This window comes from Eleutherodactylus coqui, chromosome 5 (genome assembly GCF_035609145.1).
Source record: "Eleutherodactylus coqui strain aEleCoq1 chromosome 5, aEleCoq1.hap1, whole genome shotgun sequence".
NCBI lineage: Eukaryota > Metazoa > Chordata > Amphibia > Anura > Eleutherodactylidae > Eleutherodactylus > Eleutherodactylus coqui.
The window spans coordinates 109,942,155-109,969,935 of record NC_089841.1 but is presented as its reverse complement, the minus strand read 5'-3'; the positions used below and the strand labels follow the sequence as shown (position 1 = coordinate 109,969,935).

At 47.4% G+C, this 27,781-nt stretch overlaps 1 protein-coding gene across 4 annotated transcripts in view; it reads right to left on the bottom strand.

The window, feature by feature from the left end:
* The window catches only part of CAST (calpastatin), a 148,849-nt gene extending 127,426 nt beyond the window's left edge, over positions 1–21,423 (bottom strand). The window contains exons 1-3 of one of the 4 annotated variants that reach the window (XM_066603012.1): positions 21,379–21,423; positions 18,669–18,731; positions 2,565–2,640 (exon numbers count right to left, since the gene is read on the bottom strand). In XM_066603012.1, coding sequence (XP_066459109.1) covers positions 2,565–2,606 — 42 coding nt within the window. In that variant the 5' untranslated portion in view covers positions 2,607–2,640; positions 18,669–18,731; positions 21,379–21,423. Of the gene's footprint in view, positions 1–2,162; positions 2,252–2,564; positions 2,641–15,386; positions 15,474–18,668; positions 18,732–21,378 lie in introns of those variants that run through there. The other 3 variants (XM_066603011.1, XM_066603014.1, XM_066603013.1) reach the window with 3 other exon arrangements.
* Positions 21,424–27,781: the final 6,358 nt, after the last annotated feature.

Sequence of the window (27,781 nt, the reverse complement as noted above, 5' to 3'; positions counted from 1 at the left end):
TACTGCACTCGCCCGTGTGAAATTAGCCTCACTGAGACATTAAATCCCGTCAGGATAGACATACAATGGCGTGACAACCTGACAAGTTCCAATCTGCCACAGCAGCTCTTAGTCATAGCATTGCACTCGCATCACAGTACTTGCCATTTTCTCACACACGAAAATCGTCCATTATTCCCCAGGGGAGCCAAAAACAAAAAATTGAATTGAACTCGCATGAAACTTGCATGTATATGTGAGCGCAGTGCGGTTTTGTTTTATATATCCCATAGAGAAGAATGCCTGATATTGCCCCAAAAAAGGACATGTTGCAATTTTTCTCTCGCATCGCCTCTTCTTGCAGTTGCTGCAAGAGAAAAACTGCAACATTAAAAGAAAAAAGGGTTCTTTTCCCGTCCATCTCGCAACGCACAAAAATCGTGTGGGAAATAAATCACCCGTGTAAATGTACTGGCAAAGTGTTCTTCATTGTACTAACATGCTGAGCGGGTCCGAGCCAGGGGGATCCCACTGTTTCCTGCCTGTCAGGATAGTGCATCACTGGGCATCCCCACTCCCAAACAGGAACTAAATAGCTGGAGAACCTCTTTAATAGGAGGAAATCCCTGCCCACAACACAACGCTGCCAGCTGCCTGTGCCAAGCAGGGTGCCAGCCACTAGTGCCCTGTTGATGTAGGGATTAGAGGGCATACTATAAAGAAGAAAAGGTTTTGTAGAGTGTTAGCCAGCGGAGGAAAATGTGATTGTTCTCAGTGGGAGAAACAATGTCATCTTGTAGATATCATGCCTTTTAATGGTTAACAAAAATACATGATGTTACTGCGAGCTTTCCAACCTACGCAGGGTTCTTCATCAGGCTTAATGGAACAGATCTGAAGAAGCATATATATCCATATGTCTGTGTGTATACGTATATATATACTCCTACACATATATTCTTGTATATACACATACCTCTTCAGATCTACTTCATATGCCTGATAAAGAACTCACACTAACATCAGGTATTCTTGTCAGCCATTAGAAGGTCTCCTATCTACACGATGACTTGGCTTCTCTCACTGAGGACAGGCGCACCGCTGACTATGTAACAGGTAGAAGTTGTTGGGGAAGTCTGTAACTTCTGGTAGGAGGGAGCTCCCCGCAGACAGCGGAGGAATGTGGAGAACTCCCCGCACACTGGCAGGAAGAGCCTCGTATATCCGTATATCCGCATCTAGTGCTGCCCTCCACCATTATACATGTATATAGTGCTCAGTATACATATATACAGTGCTGCCCTCCACCAGTATACATGTATATAGTGCTCAGTATACATATATACAGTGCTGCCCTCCACCAGTATACATGTATATAGTGCTCAGTATACATATATACAGTGCTGCCCTCCACCAGTATACACATATACAGTGCTGCCCTCCACCATTATACATGTACATAGTGCTTAGTATACATATATACAGTGCTGCCCTCCACCAGTATACATGTATATAGTGCTGCCCTCCACCATTATACATGTATATAGTGCTGCCCTCCACCATTATACATGTATATAGTGCTCAGCATACATATATACAGTGCTGCCCTCCACCAGTATACATGTATATAGTGCTGCCCTCCACCATTATACATGTATATAGTGCTGCCCTCCACCATTATACATGTATATAGTGCTCAGTATACATATATACAGTGCTGCCCTCCACCAGTATACATATATACAGTGCTGCCCTCCACCAGTATACACATATACAGTGCTTAGTATACATATATACAGTGCTGCCCTCCATCAGTATACATGTATATAGTGCTGCCCTCCACCAGTATAGATGTATATAGTGCTGCCCTCCACCATTATACATGTATATAGTGCTGCCCTCCACCATTATACATGTATATAGTGCTCAGTATACATATATATAGTGCTGCCCTCCACCATTATACATGTATATAGTGCTCAGTATACATATATACAGTGCTGCCCTCCATCAGTATACATGTATATAGTGCTGCCCTCCACCAGTATAGATGTATATAGTGCTTAGTATATATGTAGTGCTACCCTCCACCAGTATACACATAGATAGTGCTCAGTATATATACAGTGCTGCCCATCACCAGTATACATATATATACAGTACACTGCAGGCCGTGTATTTACCGTGGCGTACCACCAGCTCGCGAATGCCATGCTGCCGCCCGGGTGCCTGCTGACAATAAGCTGTGTGCTGTGCAGACACCTCCGGGTGAGGCAGCGGTGAGGGCAGAGCTACATATCAGGGGGAGGAGGGTTGTGTTTTGGGGTTACGCAGACACCACCACACCCTGATATCATCTCCTCCGCGGCAGCCAGCAGCAGCAGGCGGCAGGGGGCGCTAGTAGCGGCAGGCAGGTATACTCTCCTGCAGCAGGTATCCCTGCACATAGTACCTCAGGGCAGGAGGGGCGCCGTGCTGCCCCCGCGCGGTGACTCACTCTAAAAGCACGCACTTACTGCCCCATAGCAGCTGGCACAGCTGCCCTCCTCCGCACACGAGGCCCGGTGCAAGCAGCCAGCACTTACCCCCTTGGCATCCCCTGCGGGCTTCTTCCCCTTGCGCGGCATGTCGGCTCCGGGCTGCTCCTCTGTCTGCGGAGAACTAGGGTAAAACACAAGCAGTATGTCAGACACTTCCTCCAGCCTGAAGTAGAGCCAAGCCCTCCTCCCTGCTGTCCGGCTGCCAAGGGGGCTGTGCAGGCTAACGGCGGGCTCTGTGCACTGTTTACACCAGCCCGTCGTCGCAGTTTAGTGACAGGGGGACTTGTCTGTCTGTGGACCGGGGGCTGCATGTACCAGTTGACAGGGATCTGCATGTACCAGCTGACAGGGGGCTGCATGTACCAGCTGACAGGGGGCTGCAAGTACCAGCTGACAGGGGGCTGCATGTACCAGCTGACAGGGGGCTGCAAGTACCAGCTGACAGGGGGCTGCATGTACCAGCTGACAGAGGGCTGCAAGTACCAGCTGACAGGGGGCTGCATGTACCAGCTGACAGGGGGCTGCATGTACCAGCTGACAGGGGGCTGCATGTACCAGCTGACAGGGGGCTGCATGTACCAGCTGACAGGGAACTGCATGTACCCGCTGACAGGGGGCTGCATGTACCAGCTGACAGGGGGCTGCAAGTACCAGCTGACAGGGGGCTGCATGTACCAGCTGACAGGGGGCTGCATGTACCAGCTGACAGGGGGCTGCAAGTACCAGCTGACAGGGGGCTGCAAGTACCGGCTGACAGGGGGCTGCAAGTACCGGCTGACAGGGGACTGCATGTACCAGCTGACAGGGGGCTGCATGTACCAGCTGACAGGGGGCTGCATGTACCGGCTGACGGGGCTGCAAGTACCGGCTGACAGGGGGCTGCAAGTACCGGCTGACAGGGGGCTGCATGTACCGGCTGACAGGGGGCTGCAAGTACCGGCTGACAGGGGGCTGCATGTACCAGCTGACGGGGCTGCAAGTACCGGCTGACGGGGCTGCAAGTACCGGCTGACAGGGGGCTGCATGTACCGGCTGACAGGGGGCTGCATGTACCGGCTGACAGGGGGCTGCAAGTACCGGCTGACAGGGGGCTGCCCGTACCAGCTGACAGGGGGCTGCAAGTACCAGCTGACGGGGCTGCATGTATCAGCTGACAGGGGGCTGCATGTACCGGCTGACGGGGCTGCAAGTACCGGCTGACAGGGGGCTGCAAGTACCGGCTGACAGGGGGCTGCATGTACCGGCTGACAGGGGGCTGCAAGTACCGGCTGACAGGGGGCTGCATGTACCAGCTGACGGGGCTGCAAGTACCGGCTGACGGGGCTGCAAGTACCGGCTGACAGGGGGCTGCATGTACCGGCTGACAGGGGGCTGCATGTACCGGCTGACAGGGGGCTGCAAGTACCGGCTGACAGGGGGCTGCCCGTACCAGCTGACAGGGGGCTGCAAGTACCAGCTGACGGGGCTGCATGTATCAGCTGACAGGGGGCTGCATGTACCGTCTGATAGAAGGCTGCATGTACCAGCTGACAGGAGGCTGGGCATACCGGCTGACAGGGGGCTGCCTTTACCGGCTGATAGAAGGCTGCATGTACCAGCTGACAGGGATCTGCATGTACCAGCTGACAGGGGGCTGCAAGTACCAGCTGACAGGGGGCTGCAAGTACCAGCTGACAGGGGGCTGCAAGTACCGGCTGACAGGGGGCTGCAAGTACCAGCTGACAGGGGGCTGCATGTACCAGCTGACAGGGGGCTGCATGTACCAGCTGACAGGGGGCTGCATGTACCGGCTGACGGGGCTGCAAGTACCGGCTGACAGGGGGCTGCAAGTACCGGCTGACAGGGGGCTGCATGTACTGGCTGACAGGGGGCTGCAAGTACCGGCTGACAGGGGGCTGCATGTACCAGCTGACAGGGGGCTGCAAGTACCGGCTGACAGGGGGCTGCATGTACCAGCTGACGGGGCTGCAAGTACCGGCTGACGGGGCTGCAAGTACCGGCTGACAGGGGGCTGCATGTACCGGCTGACAGGGATCTGCATGTACCGGCTAACAGGGGGCTGCAAGTACCAGCTGACAGGGGGCTGCAAGTACCAGCTGACGGGGCTGCAAGTACCAGCTGACAGGGGGCTGCATGTACCAGCTGACAGGGGGCTGCAAGTACCAGCTGACAGGGGGCTGCAAGTACCGGCTGACAGGGGGCTGCAAGTACCGGCTGACAGGGGACTGCATGTACCAGCTGACAGGGGGCTGCATGTACCAGCTGACAGGGGGCTGCATGTACCGGCTGACGGGGCTGCAAGTACCGGCTGACAGGGGGCTGCAAGTACCGGCTGACAGGGGGCTGCATGTACCGGCTGACAGGGGGCTGCAAGTACCGGCTGACAGGGGGCTGCATGTACCGGCTGACAGGGGGCTGCAAGTACCGGCTGACAGGGGGCTGCATGTACCAGCTGACGGGGCTGCAAGTACCGGCTGACGGGGCTGCAAGTACCGGCTGACAGGGGGCTGCATGTACCGGCTGACAGGGGGCTGCATGTACCGGCTGACAGGGGGCTGCAAGTACCGGCTGACAGGGGGCTGCCCGTACCAGCTGACAGGGGGCTGCAAGTACCAGCTGACGGGGCTGCATGTATCAGCTGACAGGGGGCTGCATGTACCGGCTGACGGGGCTGCAAGTACCGGCTGACAGGGGGCTGCAAGTACCGGCTGACAGGGGGCTGCATGTACCGGCTGACAGGGGGCTGCAAGTACCGGCTGACAGGGGGCTGCATGTACCAGCTGACGGGGCTGCAAGTACCGGCTGACGGGGCTGCAAGTACCGGCTGACAGGGGGCTGCATGTACCGGCTGACAGGGGGCTGCATGTACCGGCTGACAGGGGGCTGCAAGTACCGGCTGACAGGGGGCTGCCCGTACCAGCTGACAGGGGGCTGCAAGTACCAGCTGACGGGGCTGCATGTATCAGCTGACAGGGGGCTGCATGTACCGTCTGATAGAAGGCTGCATGTACCAGCTGACAGGAGGCTGGGCATACCGGCTGACAGGGGGCTGCCTTTACCGGCTGATAGAAGGCTGCATGTACCAGCTGACAGGGATCTGCATGTACCAGCTGACAGGGGGCTGCAAGTACCAGCTGACAGGGGGCTGCAAGTACCAGCTGACAGGGGGCTGCAAGTACCGGCTGACAGGGGGCTGCAAGTACCAGCTGACAGGGGGCTGCATGTACCAGCTGACAGGGGGCTGCATGTACCAGCTGACAGGGGGCTGCATGTACCGGCTGACGGGGCTGCAAGTACCGGCTGACAGGGGGCTGCAAGTACCGGCTGACAGGGGGCTGCATGTACTGGCTGACAGGGGGCTGCAAGTACCGGCTGACAGGGGGCTGCATGTACCAGCTGACAGGGGGCTGCAAGTACCGGCTGACAGGGGGCTGCATGTACCAGCTGACGGGGCTGCAAGTACCGGCTGACGGGGCTGCAAGTACCGGCTGACAGGGGGCTGCATGTACCGGCTGACAGGGATCTGCATGTACTGGCTAACAGGGGGCTGCAAGTACCAGCTGACAGGGGGCTGCAAGTACCAGCTGACGGGGCTGCATGTATCAGCTGACAGGGGGCTGCATGTACCGTCTGATAGAAGGCTGCATGTACCAGCTGACAGGGGGCTGCAAGTACCAGCTGACAGGAGGCTGGGCATACCGGCTGACAGGGGGCTGCATGTACCAGCTGACAGGAGGCTGGGCATACCGGCTGACAGGGGGCTGCATGTACCAGCTGACGGGGCTGCAAGTACCGGCTGACGGGGCTGCAAGTAGCGGCTGACAGGGGGCTGCATGTACCGGCTGACAGGGATCTGCATGTACTGGCTAACAGGGGGCTGCAAGTACCAGCTGACAGGGGGCTGCAAGTACCAGCTGACGGGGCTGCATGTATCAGCTGACAGGGGGCTGCATGTACCGTCTGATAGAAGGCTGCATGTACCAGCTGACAGGGGGCTGCAAGTACCAGCTGACAGGACGCTGGGCATACCGGCTGACAGGGGGCTGCCTTTACCGGCTGATAGAAGGCTGCATGTACCAGCTGACAGGGGCTGCGTGTACCGGCTGACAGACATACTTGTGAGGCGCCCCCTGTTGTCCCTGTGACAGGCATGTCTGTCACCGTTTTGTGGCTATACGCCTCTGACGGTTGGTCACCACGTATAACGGTTGAGTTGTGCGGCTGCGTGATACGTGGTGAATGGAGGCAATGAAAGTGAATGTGCATTCATTGTTCCACATTTGCGCACTCCCATTGACTTCTATGGGGACCTTTGGTGTGCAAATACGCAGAAGGATAGGGCAGCTTCTAGCTTTTTTGGCGTGGCAGAAAATGCACACAAAATACACTCATGTGAGCAAAACTATTGAAATTAAAGGGTTAAATATTACTGATGATCTATACCAGTGATGGGCGAACCTTTTAGAGCCCGAGTGCCCAAACTGCAACCCAAATCCCACTTATTTATTGCAAAGTGCCAACACGTCAGGGGGCGGGGCTTATCACGACGTATGATTTTACCCCCGTCGTTCTAAAAAGGACAGCGCTATTTCAAAATAGACAGGGGTGCAGATTGTGACTGCTTTTTGGATGCGGAAATACTGCAGAATGTCCGCAGCGGAAATTTATGTGGAAAATTCTGCAGTATTTCCGCATCCAAAAAGTAGTCAAAATCTGCACCCTGTCTATTTTGAAGCAGCCCTGCCTATTTCCGACACATGTAAACATACCGCAGTGGTACCAGTGACACCCCACAGCCCCCCCCCCCCACGTACTAGTGGCACCCCACAGCGGCCCCCACGTACTAGTGATACCCCACAGCGCCCCCCTCCCCCGCGTGCTAGTGACACCCCACAGCGCCCCCCCTCCACCACGTACTAGTGACACCCCACAGCGCCCCCCCTCCATCGTGTACTAGTGACACCCCACAGCGCCCCCCGCGTACTAGTGACACCCCACAGCGGCCCCCCGCGTACTAGTGACACCCCACAGTGGCCCCCCGCGTACCAGTGACACCCCCCCGTGGCCCCCCGCGTACCAGCGACACCCCCCAGTGCCCCCCCGCATACAAGCGACACCCCCGAGCGGCCCCCCGCGTACCAGTGACCCTCCCCAGCGGCTCCCCGCGTACCAGTGACACCCCCCAGCGGCTTCCCGCGTACCAGCGACACCCCCCGCCAGCGGCTCCCCATGTACCAGCGACACCCCCCCCCAGCGGCTCCCCGTGTACCAGTTACACCCCCCCAGCGCCCCCCTGCGTACCAGTGACACACCCCCCAGCGGCCCCACAGTCTGTGCTGAAGTCGCTCTGTGTCCTGCTCACCAGCTGCTGCTACCGCCACTCTCTCCAGCCTCCGCTGCCAGTGGCTGTGCTCACGCCTCCGGCGCTCCGTCTCCTGCTACTGGTGGCGCTCCCTCCAGCGTTCCTGCTGCTGCCGCCGCAGCTGCTCCATCTCCTGCTGCCGCCCCCGGCGCTCCGTCTCCTGCTGCCAGGGAGCCACGGCCCCTCCAGGTACTAACTAGTGGTGAGCATCCGATGGCTCTGCGTGCCAGCAGGAAGGGCTCTGCATGCCGCCTCTGGCATGCGTGCTATAGGTTCGCCACCACTGATCTATACTCAAGAGAGGGCATCAGTAGTTGATCTGCTGGGATCCATCACCTGTGACCCCAACCGATCAGCTGAGCGGGCGTCTGCTGTCAGCGACACAAATACACAGAGGTGGGAGTGGAGACTTCCTCTGGTTCCGCTCCGACCTCTGTGTATTTGTGGCGCTGACAGCATGCGCCCGCTCAGCTGATCAGTCGGGGTCCCGGGTGATGGATCCCAGCTGATCAACTATTGATGACCTACCCTTAAGATAGATCATCGGTAGTATTCTCTCTGGAAAACCCCTCTAATGGGCTCTATTTACCGTGTACTGCACACACACCTCCGTGTGACAGAGCCCTTAACCCTTTCCAATCCACTGTCTGACGTCTTAAGACATTATGATTTAAGGCTGTATAGCTCCGATGTTGGAATACGGCTGTCAGGGTTCTCTTACTGTATATTGCCAGCCTCTCTGCTGTCGGAGCCTATCCAACGTGTCACCTCATGCAGTACTGGCTTTAGCCAGCAGATAGCGCTGTTGTATAACAGCAGAAAAAGAGTAAGCCCCCTAGGAAAACCAGGATACAAATTGGATTGGAAAGGGTTAATGCTGTTTAGTTAGGCTGTGCTCACATTTGCTTTCGCGGATCCCATTTTCCCACTCAGTTCTGGCGATCCCCCAGCCCAGTGGACCCATCTTGTGACAGGATCGGTCACACCCCATTGACTATAATGCGGTCCATTCAGTTTCCATTCAGCTGTCCGGCATTTTATCAGTGCCGGATCTGCAGCGAAACCTCGGAGCCCACGTGAACATAGTGGGGGCTTCTGATGCGCAATTTAACTGCACAACACTGAAAACTGCGCGCAGCTTAGGGCTTATTCACACAAGTGAGCTTGTCGCACGGGTTATGTGTGAGGCGATGAAGACAAACTCACACAGAAATAGATCCCATTATTTCCCATAGGTCTATTTCTATGTGAGATTCTTCCCTCACAGCGATGCTACAAGATGGAAAGCTCACAGCTTGTCCTATTCTTCTGCAGTTTCACAGAAAGCGTGCCCATTATTTCCTATGGGCAAGTTAAGTACAAATTGCATACGCAACTGCAGGCAAAAATCACAGGCTCAAGGCCCAATGTCCACGGGCAAATTTGAAATGCGAAATCCGTGAGGACAATGCGCAGTTCAAGCCGCCCGTAGGAACACATGGGCGTCCGCAGGTGAATCCGAAGCGTGTGGATTTGTTTTGTGGACCTTCTGGTCCGGAAAACAGAGCAGCGTTCTCCATTGTGCTGCAGTTCCCGCACGGACGGCTTCCACTGTCTGCAGTGAAGACCCAGACGGGTAAGCACTGCCCTCGGCCGCAGGCAGGGTCAAATTCCGCTGCGGGTTCCCACATACGGAATTCTACCCGCCTGTGAACATGAGGCCTAAGAGTGCGATATCGGTCCTTGCTTCTTAGACCAATACCGCACTCGTCCAATACGGCCTGATAGAGATAGTCCCTACTTAGGAACAGGTTCTATTCCAGGAGGCTATTCGTAAGTGCATTTGTCCGTAGGTCTGTACTGGGGGTTTGTATGGAGGTGGATTGGCGGGTCGATCCCGCTCCATACAACGCGGGTGCTAGCTGTTTCTTACAGCCAGCACCCACCCGCAACAACTCCGATAAGCCGCGTCACTCATCAGAGGTGTTAAATGCCCCGACCATTTAAATACCCAGACCAATGTTCAGGGGCCCCGTACAGCACTCCGAGATGAGATCACAGGTAGCCACAAGGGTGTCATGGCAGCCGGGGGCCTTCTAAAAGGCCCCAGGGCTGCCATTGCAGAGTGGCTATCATTCCGTGCCTGTGGCATGGCTTTATAGAATGCCTGTCAGACCGCAGACAACTTTGTTTGTATGTAGTGCAGTTCATAACTTGAACACAAGTGTAAACTAAGACAGACAGTCCAAAAATGCATCAGAGATGTCACTGCAATGCATGTTGGATGGTAAACCTGTTGAATTTTAAGACTGTCTAATCTAAGTTTATATCACCTATTAGTTTGCTTACTTTACGCAAAAATTTGGGCCATTTTTACATGAATTTGCAGCAGATTATGTCACAATTTAAGCACCCCAATTAAACCCCCCTTTTTCACAAAGTCACTCTCTTTTTTGGATGAGTCTGATAAAGTGTCTAAACAACACAGTAAATGTGGCGCAAAGCATGCAGTTTTTGGAATAATAAGGCTATTCTCACACAGGCGAGTTTTAGCGGCCGCTTGAAACGCCAGCTAAAAACGCTTCATTGATTTCATTTGTTTTTGCTTTTTGAACGCTGTCTGCTCTATTTTAGTGCATTTCATCTATTTTTAACGCACCTCATCATCTATTGCAATGATGTGCTGCATTAAAAACGCTGTCAAACTCGTTTGAAAACACTTAAAAGCGCAGTATTTTACAAACGCCTGTGTGAGACTGGACCAAATCTGCTCCAATGTTTTTTTCATTTTCTCTTGTTGTGCTCTGCTGCCACCTACTGTACAGTGTTAGAAGAACAGGCAAAGAAAGCTCATCTACTGCTCTGCATTGCCTGCCTTCTGGAAGTAGAAGCTACAGTTTTTGTGTCATTACAAAATGTAGAAAGAGTTTATATATTTGTGTGTTACAGAAACTGAGAAACACAAATACACATTTCAATTTTGCAATATTTCAGTTACTATTTACAGGGGTTTTCAAGTATAATGTATATCAGAGGTGTAACTTGAAGATTAGGGGCCCCAATGCAAAACCTGTAACACGACCGCCAAATTATAATGCTTTGTTCATACTACCAGGCTCCCTATATGGAGAAGAGAGGCCTTATGGACCCCCTAAGGCTCCTGGGCCCGGGTGCAGCTGCATCCCCTATAGTTACACCACTGATGTTGATGTTACAATTAAACAGATCCCTTTTTTAAAATTAATCTGTCAGTTTCATCATACTGTCCAAACCGCAGACATCATGTTATAGAGCAGGAGGAGCTGAATGGGTTTATATATTGTTTAATGGGAAAATATTCAGTAGAACTTGTATTTTATTCATTTGTTTCTCTGCTCGTTCTGAGTTTAGAGGTCCAGTGGGCGGAGCTATCAGTGATTGACAGCTATGTGTATGGCTGTGCATGCGGAAACAGCTGTCAATCACTGATAGCTCCGCCCACTGGACGGTTCAGCTCAGAATGAACAGGGATATAAATGAATAAAATATAAGTTATACTGAATCTTTTCCCCATAGAATTACATATCAATCTGCTCAGCTCCTCCTCCTGCCAAGTAATGGCAAGTCTTTAGTAATGGAGTATCGTCTCTTTGAAGGGGTTGTACCAAGATGACTAGTTATTCTCTATCCACAGGACAGGGAATAACGTGTTGATTGGTGGTGATTACCACTGAGACCCCCGCCAATCTCGAGAACAAGGATCTGAAGAGGAGACTGAATTGAGCACTGGTTGCACAAGCACACTAGCACTCCATTCACTTTAAATGGGTCTGCCAAGATACCCAAGCAGCAAGTGCTCTAGTATTTGAGTTCGGCCGATGGAAATGAATAAAGCACCAACTGCGCATACTCGGCCAGCGCTCCATTCAGTCTGACAACACTGCATGTGAGGAAGCGACCCTGCAGCAACAGAGGGACACATGGGAACCCCTTTCTTGAGATCGGCAGGGGTCTTAGTGGTGAGATCCTCACTGATCAGCAAGTTATACCCTATCCTGTGGATAGAGAATACCTTGTAATCTTGGTAGAACCCCTTTAAGGCTCACTTGGCAATAACATAATATAATTGTAACTTCCAATAACTAGGTGATTAATACTCGCAGAATACAATGTTAACTTTTTACAAATCTGTCCCAGTTATTGAGGAAGAGAAGGATGGATGTATCCCCACTCATATTTCAGAGTCTCACCCTCAGGGTCTGGACTGCATGGGGTACGGAACCACTTTTCACACTAGACAGGGTATACTAGAGTAAACCTTGTCTGCTGACCTGGTATATACAGTAATACAGCTTTGTCTGGCACTCCTACACTTCAGGCGCACTAACTGCCAACTGACCTCCTCCCCTATTTGTCTCCTCTGGCACCACAACAATTAGCACCAACTGATATGAATGATCCGCTTGACTGCCAGGCCTAGCACAAGTCCATATTGACAGTCAATTCCTCCTTACTGTCCGATCCCCAAGAGAACCCTATTTCCTTGCATAAAGTGACGCTTGTTGGAGGCTGAACTGGTATGCATCTCAGCTAAGGCACATCACTGGCTTTTGCAAACACCCAACTCTAGAAGTAAGGGTTTCGCCCTTATATATGCACCAAATGTTGGTGGATATCTCTGAGGATTGCATCTTTATGCACAACACAACATTTTATGTTACTGATACATCAGGTGGACAAGCTGCAGTAATCTAAAAGACCAGCAGGTGGTGACAGCAGACACAAGACAAACCGTCAGTAAATTTACAATAGATCATATCAGTCGTGTGGGTCAGGAAGGTGTCATTTAAAGGGGGTTTTCCAGAACTAAACTATTGATGCCCTATCCTCAGGATAGTTGATCAGTGGAGGTCTGCCACTCAGGATCCGCATAGATTACCTAAATTGCTGTGATATTGGCATTCAGGTGAGCACCATAGCTATTTCATTACATAACATGCAGAGCAATGTACTTTGTATAATGGTTGTGCCTAGTATAGCAACTTAGTCCCATTCTTTTGAATGGGACTGAGCTGCACATAGAACATGTGCCTGAGAAAAGGATCACCATGCACTCTTTAATGAGCTGATTGGTGGGGATCCTGAGTGTCAAACCCTTGCCTATCCATTATTGATGACCTGTCCTGACGATAGGTCAATAATAGTTTAGTCTCGGAAAAACCCTTTCGATTTTTTTCCTGTCAGTTTTAGGTCTGCACCAGGCCTGATGACGAAACCCAACATGTTTCAAAAGCTTACTTTTTATCCAAAATTGTGTACCTTTTTTGATAGGTCACACAGCACAAAGCATTTTATCAACACATCATGGGCACTTCTTTACTTACTTTGAGTATATAGGCTGGGTTCACACAGGGCGGATTTGCCACGGTTTTGCCGCAGCAGATCCGCCCGCGGCTGCTAATCTCGGGATTAGCCAGCCATGTGGATGAGAGTTCTCAGAAATCTCGTCCACACGGGACGGCTAATCCGCTGCGGTAAATCCGGTTGAAGCCGTGGCTGCGGCCGCCGCAGCCGCGGTTTCCAAAGATTGAGCATGTCTGTTTACCTTTTCTTTTTTGTTTATTTACGTCGCGGCCGCGCTCTCCTCTAGGGGAGAGCCGGCCGCAACGGAAAAGCATGCGGCCAAGCCGCTTCAAAGCCGCCGCGGCTTAAACCGCGGCGGTTCTCTCGGCAGAAATCTCGCGGTTTTTGCTGCGGCCAAACCGCGAGATTTCCGACTGGAATCCGCCCTGTGTGAACCCACCCATAATACACTTGCAATCCAAATGATTGAAGCCCCCATTACAAATTAGGTTATTTGCCAGATTTACAAACGTTTAGCTGTTTGCAAAGAAAACAAACAAACAAGAACAATGTGAATAGCTCAAGACAACTAATATAACAAGTGTTTTTTTCCAAATTCAACACAGAATGCCACTTTCAATGACTTCTGCAGTCTCAGAATTATTCAACCCATTAGGCCTCATGTCCACGGGCTTAAAATCCGCAGCGTTTCTCCCGCACGCGGATCCGCGCCCCATAGGGATGCATTGGACACCCGCAGGTAGTTAAATACCTGCGGTTGTCATTTTCCCCCTCAGGCGCGGATCCGCGTGCGGTAAAAAAAATGGACGTGCTCCATTTTCGTGCGAGTCTCCCGCGGGGACGGCTCCCGCAGGCTTCTATTGAAGCCTATGGAAGCCGTCCGGATTCGTGGGAGACCCGCACCAGAATTAAACTCACTTGCTCCGGACGATGCACTTCTTCCCGACCGTATCTTCTTTCTTCGGCCCGGCGGATGTGCCCAGTGCATGCCCGTGGCACGCTGCCGACGTGCCGAGCACACCCGCAGGGCCGAAGAAAGAAGATCCAGCCACGAAGGAAGGAAGATCTGCATCGTCCGGAGCAGGTGAGTTTATTCTGATTTTTAGGCCTCATGTCTGCGGGGCAGGAGGGACCCGCTACGGATTCTAGATGAAGAATCCGCGGCGGGCCTGATTTTCCCCGTGGACATGAGGCCTAAATGTCTCCCCGAATGTGGCTGCACTGCACACACACCCGCGGTTTATCCATTTCCGAATAATGAACTTTGGAAGATCCAAAAGTGCTGCAATGTTCCATGCTGATTGGTTGCTCGGGTGACATCCCACCAACGTATCCCGTGGGAAGTCTGGCAACTGCCACATATACCTGTGTGATACTCTGCTTCATACCTAATGCTCACACATCCAATTTGTATATCCCCGTCACCTTACAGCACAGGATTGGTGGGGGCCCCAATACTTTTGTCAGCATAATGTATAATCACCTCTAAAATCCCAGAAATATCTATCCCTTTCTGTTTTTCCACTTGCACTGAAAAAATTAAATATGGAATTCATTACCAAGATCAACTAGGACACATTGCACGCCCTTATCTAGCATCACAGGGGGTGTTTTTCATTTCCTTACACATTGTCCATAAATGAGGAATGCATCCATCCCCACTGATAAGAAGCTAAGAGACATTCCTTCCCCCGCAGCTGCACTTCCTACAAGATATTCTATGGCGTACTCTACAGTCTATATAATATATATTTCACCATTATGTAGTGAACATATTTACTATTTTGATGGTTGATTCATTGCAGATACTAAAGTAGAACAGGTTTTCTTGTCCTATGACCCTTCGTAAATAACCCCCACTTTTCCCAATGACGTGGTAGCTGCGGCCATTCTCTCTGCCAACCTGAACCTTACTATTGTAATTGTGCCAGAAATCTGGCTAATTTATCGATAAGCATGCCCCAATGCGCAGGCTGTCTACCCCCAGAGAAACATGTAATAGAGTTCAATATGACATTTCACAAAGTTGGAAGACAAGTGCATATCCTTCTGGTCCGAGTATGATCGCATGTCACAAACAGAAAGTCATAAGGGTGCAGCATAAAACAAACATCTGCAACATCATGTAAAAACAATACAAAAAAACATATCCTGCAATATAAAAATAGTAATAGTCTCCCTACCTTACTGTCCTCAGAGCTAAGCCTGAAATGTTTTTCCATGAGTAAGATATGGGAGGAGCATGCCCCTAGGCAAATATTTCTGAGCAGTCCAAACCAGGCATGTTACAAAACATAATTGTACAGTGACTTAATGTGCATGATACTTTTAAAGGGAAACAGCTACTAGGTGAACTACTGGGTGCAAAACCTTTTACCTAACCCCTGATATACCAGTCAAAGCCACCCTGAGGCATGTGACTTGCTGGGAAGGCGTGACATATGTGATAAGCTGTCCCCTTACTGCCTCCTTGAAAGGCTGTGTGGTGTTTGCAATGATGTGCTTTAGTTCAGCATTATTATGGTATTTTTATTTAGTTTTACAAGACTTTGAATTTAGGGCAGGTTTCCTTCCTTGTCCCCCAAAAACGCTAAACTGGCACATACTTTTATTTCTTCATGCACCCCAAATTGTAGAGCATTTTTTTCTACATGTCTACATTCCTCTGCAATCAGCTCTGTTCATTTGAGTGGCTATTATGCCAATTATTAAATAAATTGACAACTGGGCAGTCTGTAACACAGTGTCAAAAAGGCGTGAACGAAAGCCGCCCCTTTACTGTCCAACCAGCTCTTGCAGAATGATCTTGTGAGGCTTACTCCATTTTCCAAGGTCATGTTCTCTTCTGACAGCAATGCACCGAGAAAAAAATCAAGCATCCTGCAGCTTAAGGGGTGTCAGAAATTGTATTTACTTGGACCTGAATGCTGGACTCCTCCATCATGCTTCACCACTAAGCATGTTTGTCCTAGCTTTTCTCAGCCATGCATTTCTTGCTGCCTGTGAATGGTCAATAACTTCACCTGCTGTGACCAATCACAGTGTTTGCTGGACTATTTAAACTCACGGCTTCCTGTATTCTTGGTTAATTCGGTTCACTCTTCTGGTATTCTTCTACTTACCTGGACTATCTGCTGGTAATCCATGATGTGCTTCAGACTACAATCAGCTGTATTTATATTTCAGCTGGTTTTTATTGTTTGCTTGTGCTGAGACTTGTTTTTGCATCAAATTGGACTATTTTACAGTATAATTGAAACTCAGTTTCTGCCTCACTTGTTGGACTCTAAACACGCTACCAGATCATGAGAAGTGGAACAGGCAAGAGCTGGATGCCGTCAAGGGGAGCCAGAAGCTCCAATCCTGCATACTACCTGCTGAAGCTTCTGCTTTCCTCCTTGCCGGGGATCAAGACCTCCTTGGGCAATGGCCTAATTTCCCTGAGAACAAAACAGACACCTTGACATACCCAATCCTTCTCTTCCCTGACACGTTGTCAGGAGGCCCCCATACACGTTAGATGGTCTACCAAATATGGCGTTATCAGCAGATAGTAATGTAATATCTACTTTAATGAAGACACTTCAATGGATAACTGATCTTATGATGTTAATATGCACCCCTGACTCCCATGTCATTGAGGCGATAGTAGTTGGAAAGATAGTTGGAGCAAACCCGTAATGGTATTTATTCGCCCGTATGACTGTGGTAGGACGAGACCAACAGAGAAGTGAAGCACTATGGTGAAGAAGATACATAGGTGCTGCCCACCAGATGGACACCTTGCTGGGTGCAGGCTCAATATAACACAAGTGAAAGGCGACTGGCGAATACCACAACCTTCCAAATAGCAAACTGGGAGTGAAAAGGCAGAAGAATTGTGTCGAACCTCTCTTTTATTGTGATAAACAGCAGATAAACACTTTTTGAGGCGCAAGGCCTCTTCTTCAGGTACAGTACAGCTATGGCAGGGGGCTGTGCTTAGCTGTATCGGGAGTGCTGGAAATATATACCAGCTGTGGGGAAACCACGTGCGCCCAGACTAAAACTGGGCATCTGCTTTAACTGCGTGACCTAAAGTTGGATGATACATCACATCCTGTATCTGACTAGTACTCCTGCTCTATACTTCGTGATAGGTATCTGTCTGATCTCTTTTTCAGCAGGTTTATTCCACTGAGATTCTTTAATGCTCTGAAATGGATTCAAAAATCAATTCTATGCCATAATTGTTTCTGTATCCTGAATTAATGATCATTTCATACTGCTTATAAAGCAGAATAGCTCAGCTGTGCACGCATCTGTCTACAGGAATAGCAGGAATTAAAGGGGGTTTTCCACCTGACATTTATAACAAATTCTGTGGCAGATATGGGAACCCATGACTGTGCTGTTATGTCCACATAGGCTTTAGTCCAGCTGTGCTGCTTCCTGTGTAGCAGGTGCCCGGGACTCCATTGTACAGAGAAACATTGAATGGATGGCGATATGTGATATTATAACATGCAAATATCCCTTTAAGATGAATTTGTCCATAGTGACATATAATCAGAAACCTATAGTTCTTTAAATGAATATGCACATAAAGTTTCAATCAAAATTATTCAATCCCCGTTGCAAATTAGGTTTATTTGCTAAATTTACAAACTCTCAGCTGTTTGCAAAATCAAAGAAAAAACAAGAACAATTTAAACAGCTCAACTAATGTAACAAGTGGTTTCTCCAAATTCAACATACAAAGCCACTTTTAATGACTACTGCAGTCTCAAATTATGGTTTATTCACCCTGGACAGAATGTTCTGTCAAAATCTGCACCCAAATCTGCACATCGAAATGTCGATTTTGAAGTGGAATTTCCAGCAGAATTTTGCCATTTTCAATTCCGTATCAAAACCTGCACATTAGCCATGTAGATTGTGGTGCATATTTTTCCATAGCATCCTGCGAAATGTGAAAGAATCCTTATTCAACCCCTTAAATAGAATCCCTCTTGACAGCACACATTTGCATATCAGGTGTTATCTCAAACACACTTGATGCAACTAATCAAGGGCTTCATTAGTTGCATCAGGTGTGCTTGAGATAAAACACATCAAATACCTAGACTGACTAAGTCTTCATTGAATGTGATGTTTGACTGCATGTTAGAAAGTCAGGAAGGTGGTCTAAAACGTTAAAGGGAACCTGTAACGTCTTTTCACAGTGCTGTGTGCGCCCTCCCACATACTTATATCGGAAAGCACACGCACAGCACTGTGAAAAGAGTCAGATTTTCAGTGCTGGTGTGATCTTCAGCGGTAAGCTCACTTGGTTCCCTGTCACATCCCCTAACAGCACCATAACTTAGTTCATTGCCTTGTACAAACAAGGAAAAGGATCTCTGCTGACCCAAAAGCGCAAGAAAAGTCTGCTCCAATATGCTCAAAGCCAACGAATGAAGCATACACTCGAAAGAACACCTTACCTGAAGTATGGCGGTGGTTCAGTGATGCTCTGGGACTGCTTTGCTTCTTCTGGCACTGGAAACCTGCAGTGTGTAGATGGCAAAATGGATTCAATCAAGTATCAGGACATTCTAGGAGAAAACATCTTGCCTTCTGTGAGGAAGCTGAAGTTTGGGCATCATTGGACCTTCCAACAGGACAATGATCCTAAGCATACCTTGAAGTCCATCAAGGCTTGGTTGTGGGTTAAATAAGTTTTAATTACAGCTGTATGCTTGGTCTATGATAACTACTATGGAAATCTTGTAACTTCGTTCCCTGCAGCTATTTAGTAGAGTGGAGCAGGCCAATTCTGTCAGGTTTCTCTTTTATCAAGTTCATTGCTCAGCTTCAGGACACGTCAAAGAGAATTGCAGAATATGAATTGAAGAATAAATCAGCAGTAGCCTTGTTAGCACTTGTCATATCATGTACATAGCCTCTTCCAATGCACTATCACAGACTCACAGCTTAAGATTAAAAAGAAATAACTTTTACTTTTTCTTCCAGTCACCTTAAACATACAATCTGTACAAGGTTTTATAGAAGGATGAGGGTGTGGATGGGCGGGTTAGAGGGGAAGAATATCTGCATCGGCAGATAAGTGTGACTCATGGAAGAAATATTTCACTGCCCTCTAAATATTTACTTGTCGGGGCCATAAAAACATTGCACTGATATTGTGTATATATGTATACTAACTAGAGATGAGTGAGCGTACTCGGAAAAGCACTACTCGCTCGAGTAATTTGCTTTATCCGAGTATCGCTGTGCTCGTCCCTGAAGATTCGGGTGCCGCTGCGGCTGACAGGTGAGTCGCAGCGGGGAGCAGGGGGAGAGCGGGCGGGAGAGAGGGAGAGAAAGATCTCCCCTCCGTTCCTCCCCGCTCTCCCCTGCAGCTCCCCGCTCCGTGCCGGCACCCGAATCTTCAGGGACGAGCACAGCGATACTCGGATAAAGCAAATTACTCGAGCGAGTAGTGCTTTTCCGAGTACGCTCGCTCATCTCTAATACTAACCTAAACTCGGTCAGTATTGTCGCACTTAAAGATATAAACAAAAGAGTCTCCATGGTAAAGCTAATGCCGATATTGACATTAACAATCCTTTAGCCTCTGTAGGTCAGCTGGCTATGTGCATTTGGTGCTGTCATGTCAACCATTGCATCGACTTTCTGCAAACAAGTTCTACTCCACTTGATTGTTCATCCGTAATTATTTTAACACTATCAATTAACACTTTCATGACTAAGGGTCATTGATGTACCTGTGTCCAGGTCACATTCTGCAGCACTGCTATCCTTCATTTCCAAATAATCCTAACTTTTTGATTTTTCAGGTGACATATCTACATGAGGATTTGTTTTTTGCGAGACATGTTGTATTTTTCAATGGCACCATTTAACGTATCACATAATGTATTGGAAGATTTACAAAAAAAAAATTCTACGTAGGTTGAAGTGGGAAACCCCCCACAATTGAACTATTTTGGTTTTTGAGCTGCAATACCACATACAAACTGCTGATAGGTTTTTACACTGTTTCGGGAGACCGTAGCAAGGTTTTTCTAATCCTGGACAATCCTTTAAATCTGTTGGGTCAGGCGGTCACACTACCTCTCGATAAGCCACATCTACTTTTTGAAAATTGGTCTACATTCTTTGCATAGATGCAGCTTGTGGTAAAGTTTGTGACTTTTTCTATTCCCTTTTTAGCATAATTTCCCCCCTTTATATGATAATGTTGCACAGGCTATCTAATATCTCTATACCACTCATGCAATAAAGAACAGTTTTGTATCTTCTAGGCTCTTGTATTCTATATCTTAGTGTCTGCTGCAAAGCTCCACTTGATGCTAAGTAAGTAAGTGGTACGCTAATGGTATGTTCACTTGCGGCAGATTTATCGCAGACATTTCTGCGACTATTCCAGACATCAACATTCCATGCATCACTGGGGAAATAGCGCCGTTCAGGTCTATGGGATAGATCTTCAGTGGCAGAAACTTTTGCAACAAATCTTCCACTTGTGATGAACATACCCAAAGGGCTCATGCACATGTCACAGTCCTGGGCGAGGAGACTACACAGCAGTGCAGAGAGACTCATTAATACATGTACGTGCCACCTTGCATACAGCATCCGATGGAGCATGCCACAAGATATAAAGGCCGAGGCATACGGAGGTACAATAGAGGTTACATTTAAAGTTCCCCAGTGATAAACATCAATTTATATAAGCTGTCTGTGCTATTAAACTGTGGTAGCATTGGACAGCAAAAATATTGAAGCCGGATAAACTCTGCACCATGTGCGTACATGCAAGTGATACTTTCACACTGTATGAGATGTCAGGGATTGTCCCAGCTGGCAGGCCCACAGTATTTGGAGCCATAAGTTGACCTTACACAATACTAAACTAATTGCCATGCCATAATATAAAAGTAGTAAACCCTTAACAGTATACCATTTATTTAAATGACTAAAAGTACAGTGAACATATTAAAGAGGTAGCAGAGCTGAATTTGTCATTTTCCATTTTGTGCCTCATTACCTCTAGGTGGGCTTTCCTAGAGTCCTCTGTAAGAAGAATGGTTTGTGATACATTCAGCTTTACTACAGACACATTTACCAGGCTGACCTCTGCTACATCTGTGGCCGGCATGTTAGGGGGATTGCAGCCTCCTTCCTTACCTTGCAGTGCGGCTGTACAGACGTCCCAGGGCTGTGCTCTTACAGTGCAGCTCTACCAGTAGAGCATTTTGTGCAGTAATCCACCTAGTTACATTACTCATTCATTACCTGCTGAAAGGCTTTTATTTTTAGCCAATGAGATAGGCTATTTACTTAACTTCTTGGCAGAATGCAGAAATGCTTTCAACTGTGCATAGCTTTAATACTTTATACTGGGGATTAGTTCTGAATGCATTCAAGGATTACCCTCCCCCGTTAATGGCATTTTCATATGCGATGTTGTAACACATTAGAATTATACTGTAAAGCCATTTTGTATTATGGATATAGACTACTATAGTATTCTGGTTCACTAGCTGAGAGGCCATCAATGCAAGTCTGGGGGAGTAATGCATCTCCTGGTGGAGAGGGGCAAAACCCCAAAACAGCTGCTGCTACATGGATATCCTGGTTTGGCCTACTCCCCTAGTCATGTTACAGAGCTTGTTAAAAGGTTAGATAGTGGCTTACAGTGTAGTTATATTCCAGTAGGTGGCGCTGTGCATCATTATTCCACTTATTTGCTTGGTTCTTACCCCAGGGATCTTTGCATGGCCTGTAAGACTCCAGCGCAATTCCAACACACTAATGTGATTGAAACTGCATAAGGCAATGTAATTGATTGCCTGTGAGTTATTGTGCATCATACAGATCCTGCGCAATACGCGGTAAACATATGCCCTTGTGAGCCTAGCCTAGGGGCTTATTCAAAGAGCGTATGCATATATATATATATACGTTCACACTTACGGAACGTATATTCACATGAATGAATTTGTGACAAGCTCAAGTCCTGATCGTAATTGGCATTTTTAAAGCCATTCACACCGGGCGCTGCAGCGCGAATGTAAAAAACTCGCTGAAGCAATGGCAAGCAACAATCAGGGGAAATGTTTGGAATGGCAATAAAATGTCCACTTGGGGATAGCTGTCTTCTTTTCCAAGCCTTGTACGCAGGGTAACTCTCTCCCCCTCACTTTTTTTCAGCTGCGATAGAAGTCTATTGAAGCTTTCTGCACAACACAGCCGAAGATCTTTTCACGCCACATATAAAAGATACGTCCGAGAAAGATAGAGCAGGTCCCATTTTTTCTTGCACAAATATTTTACACGGAAATAACACATTCGTCTCCATGAAACTATTGAAAACAAATGCATTGCTTGGTTGCATTATAGGTCTGACTTTTTAATGTCCAGAAATGCTTGCGCAAATACGTCTGTGTGAAAAAGCCCTAAGGGCTTATTCATACAAGTGTATATCGTCCGCCTATATACGCAACCATCCAAGCTATCTTCCCTCCCCTTTGCTAGCTCTCTGCCTCTCTTCTCCTCTCTGGCTGTTTGCAATGGGAGGGGGCAGGGCGGAGCTTACCGCTCCCTCCTATTGCTAGCTGCGGACAAGGAGAGGGGGCAGGAGCTCATCTCCACCCCGTCCGGCCCCCTCCCACTGCAAACAGCTAGAGGGGAGGAGAGAGACAGAGAGGTGGAGAGGGGGAGGGAAGGGGGAAGACAGCTCAGATAGTAGCCTATATGGGCCGGCTGTGAAACGGCGGCTGATATACACTCCTGTGAATAAGTCTTTAAACTGTATTTTTCATGCTGTATAATTTTTCGATATAATAGTACAAAGGGTAATAGTCTCCTTATAACAAAACCACATTAGAAAGATATTATAATAAGAAAATATTATAATAATACAACCTGATTTCCAGGAAAGGTGCACGTTGTGTAAAATGTAAGTAAATGTAAAGATAAAAAAGAGAGTGCAATGATTTAGAAATCTCACATAACCATATTTCACAAGAGAACATACAACACATATCAGAAGGTGAAAGGGAGTCATTTTTCTTTAGAAATTGATGACAACAACACATCTCAAAAGGCCATGTCTACCATTGTGTCTAGAAACTGAGGAGACCAATTGCTGGAGTTTTGGGAGAGGAATGTTGTCCCATTCTTGTCTGATGTAGGATTATAGCTGCTCAACAGTCCTGGGGCGTTACCGGATTGTTTTTATTTCTTTTTTATTTCATAATACGCCAAATGTTTTACTTGTTGCTGCAGAAGACGTGGATAAGGTGGTTCCGCAGTCTCTCAAAAGTCCTGTGGCATAGAGGGTATTATAGGCGTGCAGAATGGAATTCCTCAGGCAACGTTGTTTGGGAATTACCATATATGCACATTTTTTAATGCTAAAAAGCCCGCCTCGGCTTATACTCGAGTTAGGTAAAAAAGCAAAAAAGACGCGATACCCATCTCCCAGTCGGCGCCTGTGTCCCTGGTGCGATGTTTTCTCCAGCAGTGCGTCAAGCTGCTTGAGATTTCCCCCCCGCTGTAATCTCCTTGCTTGGCTTTGAATTCCCCCCCATCAGTGCTGTGTAAGTGCTGTGATTGGATCGAGTGCCAGCCAAGACAAAAAGTATTTTCTTCTAACATAGACCATAGACCTTGGTTGTTCCATGCCCCTATATCTAAAACCAATAAAGATGAATATAACTCGCCTCCATCATCTCCTTGGAGACTTAATAATTCCCTACCTAATGATTTAAACTATTCAAATTATTTGATTATTTTTACTTGAACGATGTTGATTATAGATTGCATCAGGTATGTACACAAGGCGGTAATGAGAGGTCATTTGCTAAGAAAAGTTGCATTCAAGAAAAAGCAAAGACTAAAAAGAAGTAGACAAACTTTTAGCCAATATTAAACGTTTGAAAGAATTAAACAAAAATCATTTCTCTCATAAGACTTTACTAGAACTGAAAAACTCATGTTTCCAGCTTTATAACCTTGTACATAATAAATATGAGCTTCACCTTCATAAATCTAGGCTCATCAATTACAGCCAAGGTAATAAAGCCTCTAAACTTCTCGCTAATAAAATCAAACACAAAGAAGCTAAAACTAGAATCCCATTTCTGCGTGATTCTTTATTATAAACTAAATTATAAACCCTCAAGAAATAGCAGAAGAATTTGCTCTATGTTACAGTTCACTGTACAGCTTAAAAGATGATGCTGATATTTCACAATTTATAGATGTTTTTTTTAATGTATTTCTCTTCCATCTCTAGCTCCCAAATAAATTTTTTATATCATAAATTTTCTATATTACGGTATATATATTTTATATCATATATTTTGGATACCGCTACTTCTTTAAAAATTAATAAATCCTGTGGACCTGATGGTCTTATAAATGAATATTATAAAAAAAAAATTGCTACTACCTTGCCCCATATCTTTTAAGGCTATTTAACCATGCTGCTCAAAATGGTTCTCTCCCCTATGGAATATTAAATGCTTTAATTATCACTTTTTTCCTAAAGTGGGCAAATTACATACTATCGCTTCAAATTTCAGACCCATATCATTATTAAACTCTGATGTCAAAATCTAGTTAAGAGTTTGGCTTCTAGACTTGTAGATATTTTTCCCAAACTTAACCTAAAATGACCAGGTGGGATTTATTAAAAAACAAACATTTGTGACTAGAAGATTTATCAACCCAAGTGTCCTCTCAGCTTTTATCATTAGATGCAGAAAAGGCATACGACAGAGTACATTGGAGATATCTACAGGTTGTTTTGGTTTTCAAGGAAATTTTTTTTATTCACAATTATGTCATTCTGCTCTACACCTAAGGCCGGTCCCACCCTGCCAGTCACCCGCTTGGATAATCTACTGTATTCCGCATCCATTAACAAGAATAGACCATTTTTGCTCACGCAGCATGTTCTATTTTTGTGCAGATTCCGCATCATGGCTTTCGACCTGTGGCTCATCAACGATTGACATTGCGGATAGGTTGCGGGCACCCACGTCATCACCTAGTGAAGGCACGGTAAAAACAAACATTTGAAAAAAAAATCTGTACTGCACATGTCAGAGATATGTGCAGATGTCATTGATTTCAATGAGAGCTGCAATTGCACTTACGAGCACAGGCCACTACACAGGGGTCGAAGCAGTGCTTCCGCTCTGACCCTGTGTAACCGGTTGGGTGCTGCCTGGATAACCCCATTAACCCCTTAGTGACGGGGCTATCGTAAAACTACGTCCTGCTGTTGCAGAACGTGTATGGAGGGAGGTAGCAGCGCTATCTCCCTCCATACAGCGCGGGCGTCAGCTGTTTATTACAGCTGACACCCGCGGGCAATAGCCGCGCTCGGCCGTTCGGCCGATCGCGGCTATTAACCCTTTAAATGCTGCTGTCAATTCTGACAGCGGCATTTAAATCCCCCAAACGCTGTTCGGGGTCCCGCACGGCCCCCCCGCGGTGAGATCGGGGGAGCCGTGCAGGTATCATGGCAGCCGGGGACCTAATGAATGGCCCCAGGGCTGCCTTAGCAGACTGCCTATCAAGCCATCCATACAGGGTGGCTTGATAGACTGCCTGTCAAAAAGCAGTATAACGTAATGCTATAGCATTACGTCATACTGCAGGAGTGATCAAAGCATCGCATGTTAAAGTCCCCTAGGGGGACTTCAAAGTAAAGTAAAAAAAAATCAATAAAGTTTTTTTAATTGTTAAAAAACAAAAGTTATAAAAGTTTAAATCACCCCCCTTTTGCCATATCTATTATTAAAAAATCTAAATGATAAAATAAAAATATGTATTTGATATCGCCACGTCCGGAAAAGTCCGATCTATCAAAGTAGCATATTATTTTTCCTGCACGGTGAACGTCGTCCAAAAAAAAAAATAAAGAACGCCAGAAATACACTTTTTTTAGTTACCATGTCTCCCAGAAAAAACGCAATAAAAAGCGATCAAAAAGTCGTATGTATTCACAATTGATAGTATCGGAAACTACAGGACATCTCGCAAAAAATGAGACCCTGCACAACTACGTCGACAGAAAAATAAAAAAGGTATTGCGCGCACAAAATGACCGCAGAAAATAATTGAAAAAAATTAAATATCTTAAAAAAAAATACAAGTACTACAGCAAAAAAATACTATATATGTTTGGTATCGTAGTAATCGTACTGACCCATAGAATAAAAATATCAGGTCGTTTTTGTTGCAGTTTGTGCGCCGTAGAAACAGGACGCACCGAAAGATGGTGGAATGTCGTTTTTTTTCCATTTCTCTCCGCTTAGAATTTTTAAAATGTTTTTCAGTATATTATATGGTACAATAAATAGTGCCATTAAAAAATACAACTCATCCTGCAAAAAACAAGCCCACATATAGCGACTTCTATGGATAAATAAAGGAGCTACGATTTTTTTAAAAGGGAGTAGGAAAAAACAAAAATGGAAGGGTTGCTATTGGCCTCTGGCTGCGCAGCATCCCTGAGACTACTATGGGGAGTAACTATTACTACTGTAGACAATATAGGATTGGTGCTACTACTGGGGCCATTATGGGGGTCACTGTTACTACTGGAATCACTGTGGGGGTAGTGCTACTACGGCTACCACTATAGGGGTAGTGCTAGTACTGCGGCCACTATGGAGGTAGTGCTAGCGCTGTGGGCACTATGAGGGTACTGTTACTACTGGTACCACTAAGGGGGTCACTATTACTACTGGGTCCACTATGAGGGCACTGTTACTACTGTGGCCACTACATGGTCAATGTTATTGTTTGTTCACATGGGCATAAGCAAAATACGCTGCATATTTGTGTGGCCAAAAATCGTTTATGCCTGTGTTTTTTGGCCGGTCTGGTGTGTTTTTATGTAAGCAAAAACACAGTGTATTTGCACACACACAAAAAGAATGCAGACAGACTTATTGAAATGGTGCGCAAATATGCAGTCAATATGCAGCTGTACTGCGTAGTCAGGCCTGCCCTTTCATTTCAATCACCTATCACTTCAATTACCTATTCTTGAAGTAAAGAAGCACTGATTGTAACAGGTACGGAATTCAAGCCCTGTTGGGATAACAGTGATGCAGAAATGTCTGTGCGGACTAATTCTGTCCCGTGTGAAAAGTTCCATAAGGGGCAGAAATCTGCAGCAGGAGATTAAGCTGCATCTTTAGGTGCAGGTGTGAAAGGTCCCTATAGATTCAGAATGCATAAAATGCACCAGCAGCTGCTATTTGGCCTAACTTAGGCTATGGTATTTATGAAAATTGTCTTAGTTGGCCCTAGCAACCAATCACAGTGCGGCTTTCATGTTGTATTCTGCTTTGGTAAAATGAAAGCTGAGCTGTGATTGGTTGCTAGGGACAACTAAGGCCTCATGTCCACGACCGTATAGGTAAAATGCTTCGAGTCTTCCCGCAGCATTTTACTGATGTTTATAAATACCCGGTCTGCCAGCTGGGAGCTGGCAGAGGCCACGTATGGCTGCAAGTGCACTGAGCATTCCCACGTATCACGTGCACACGGTCATGCACAGTGT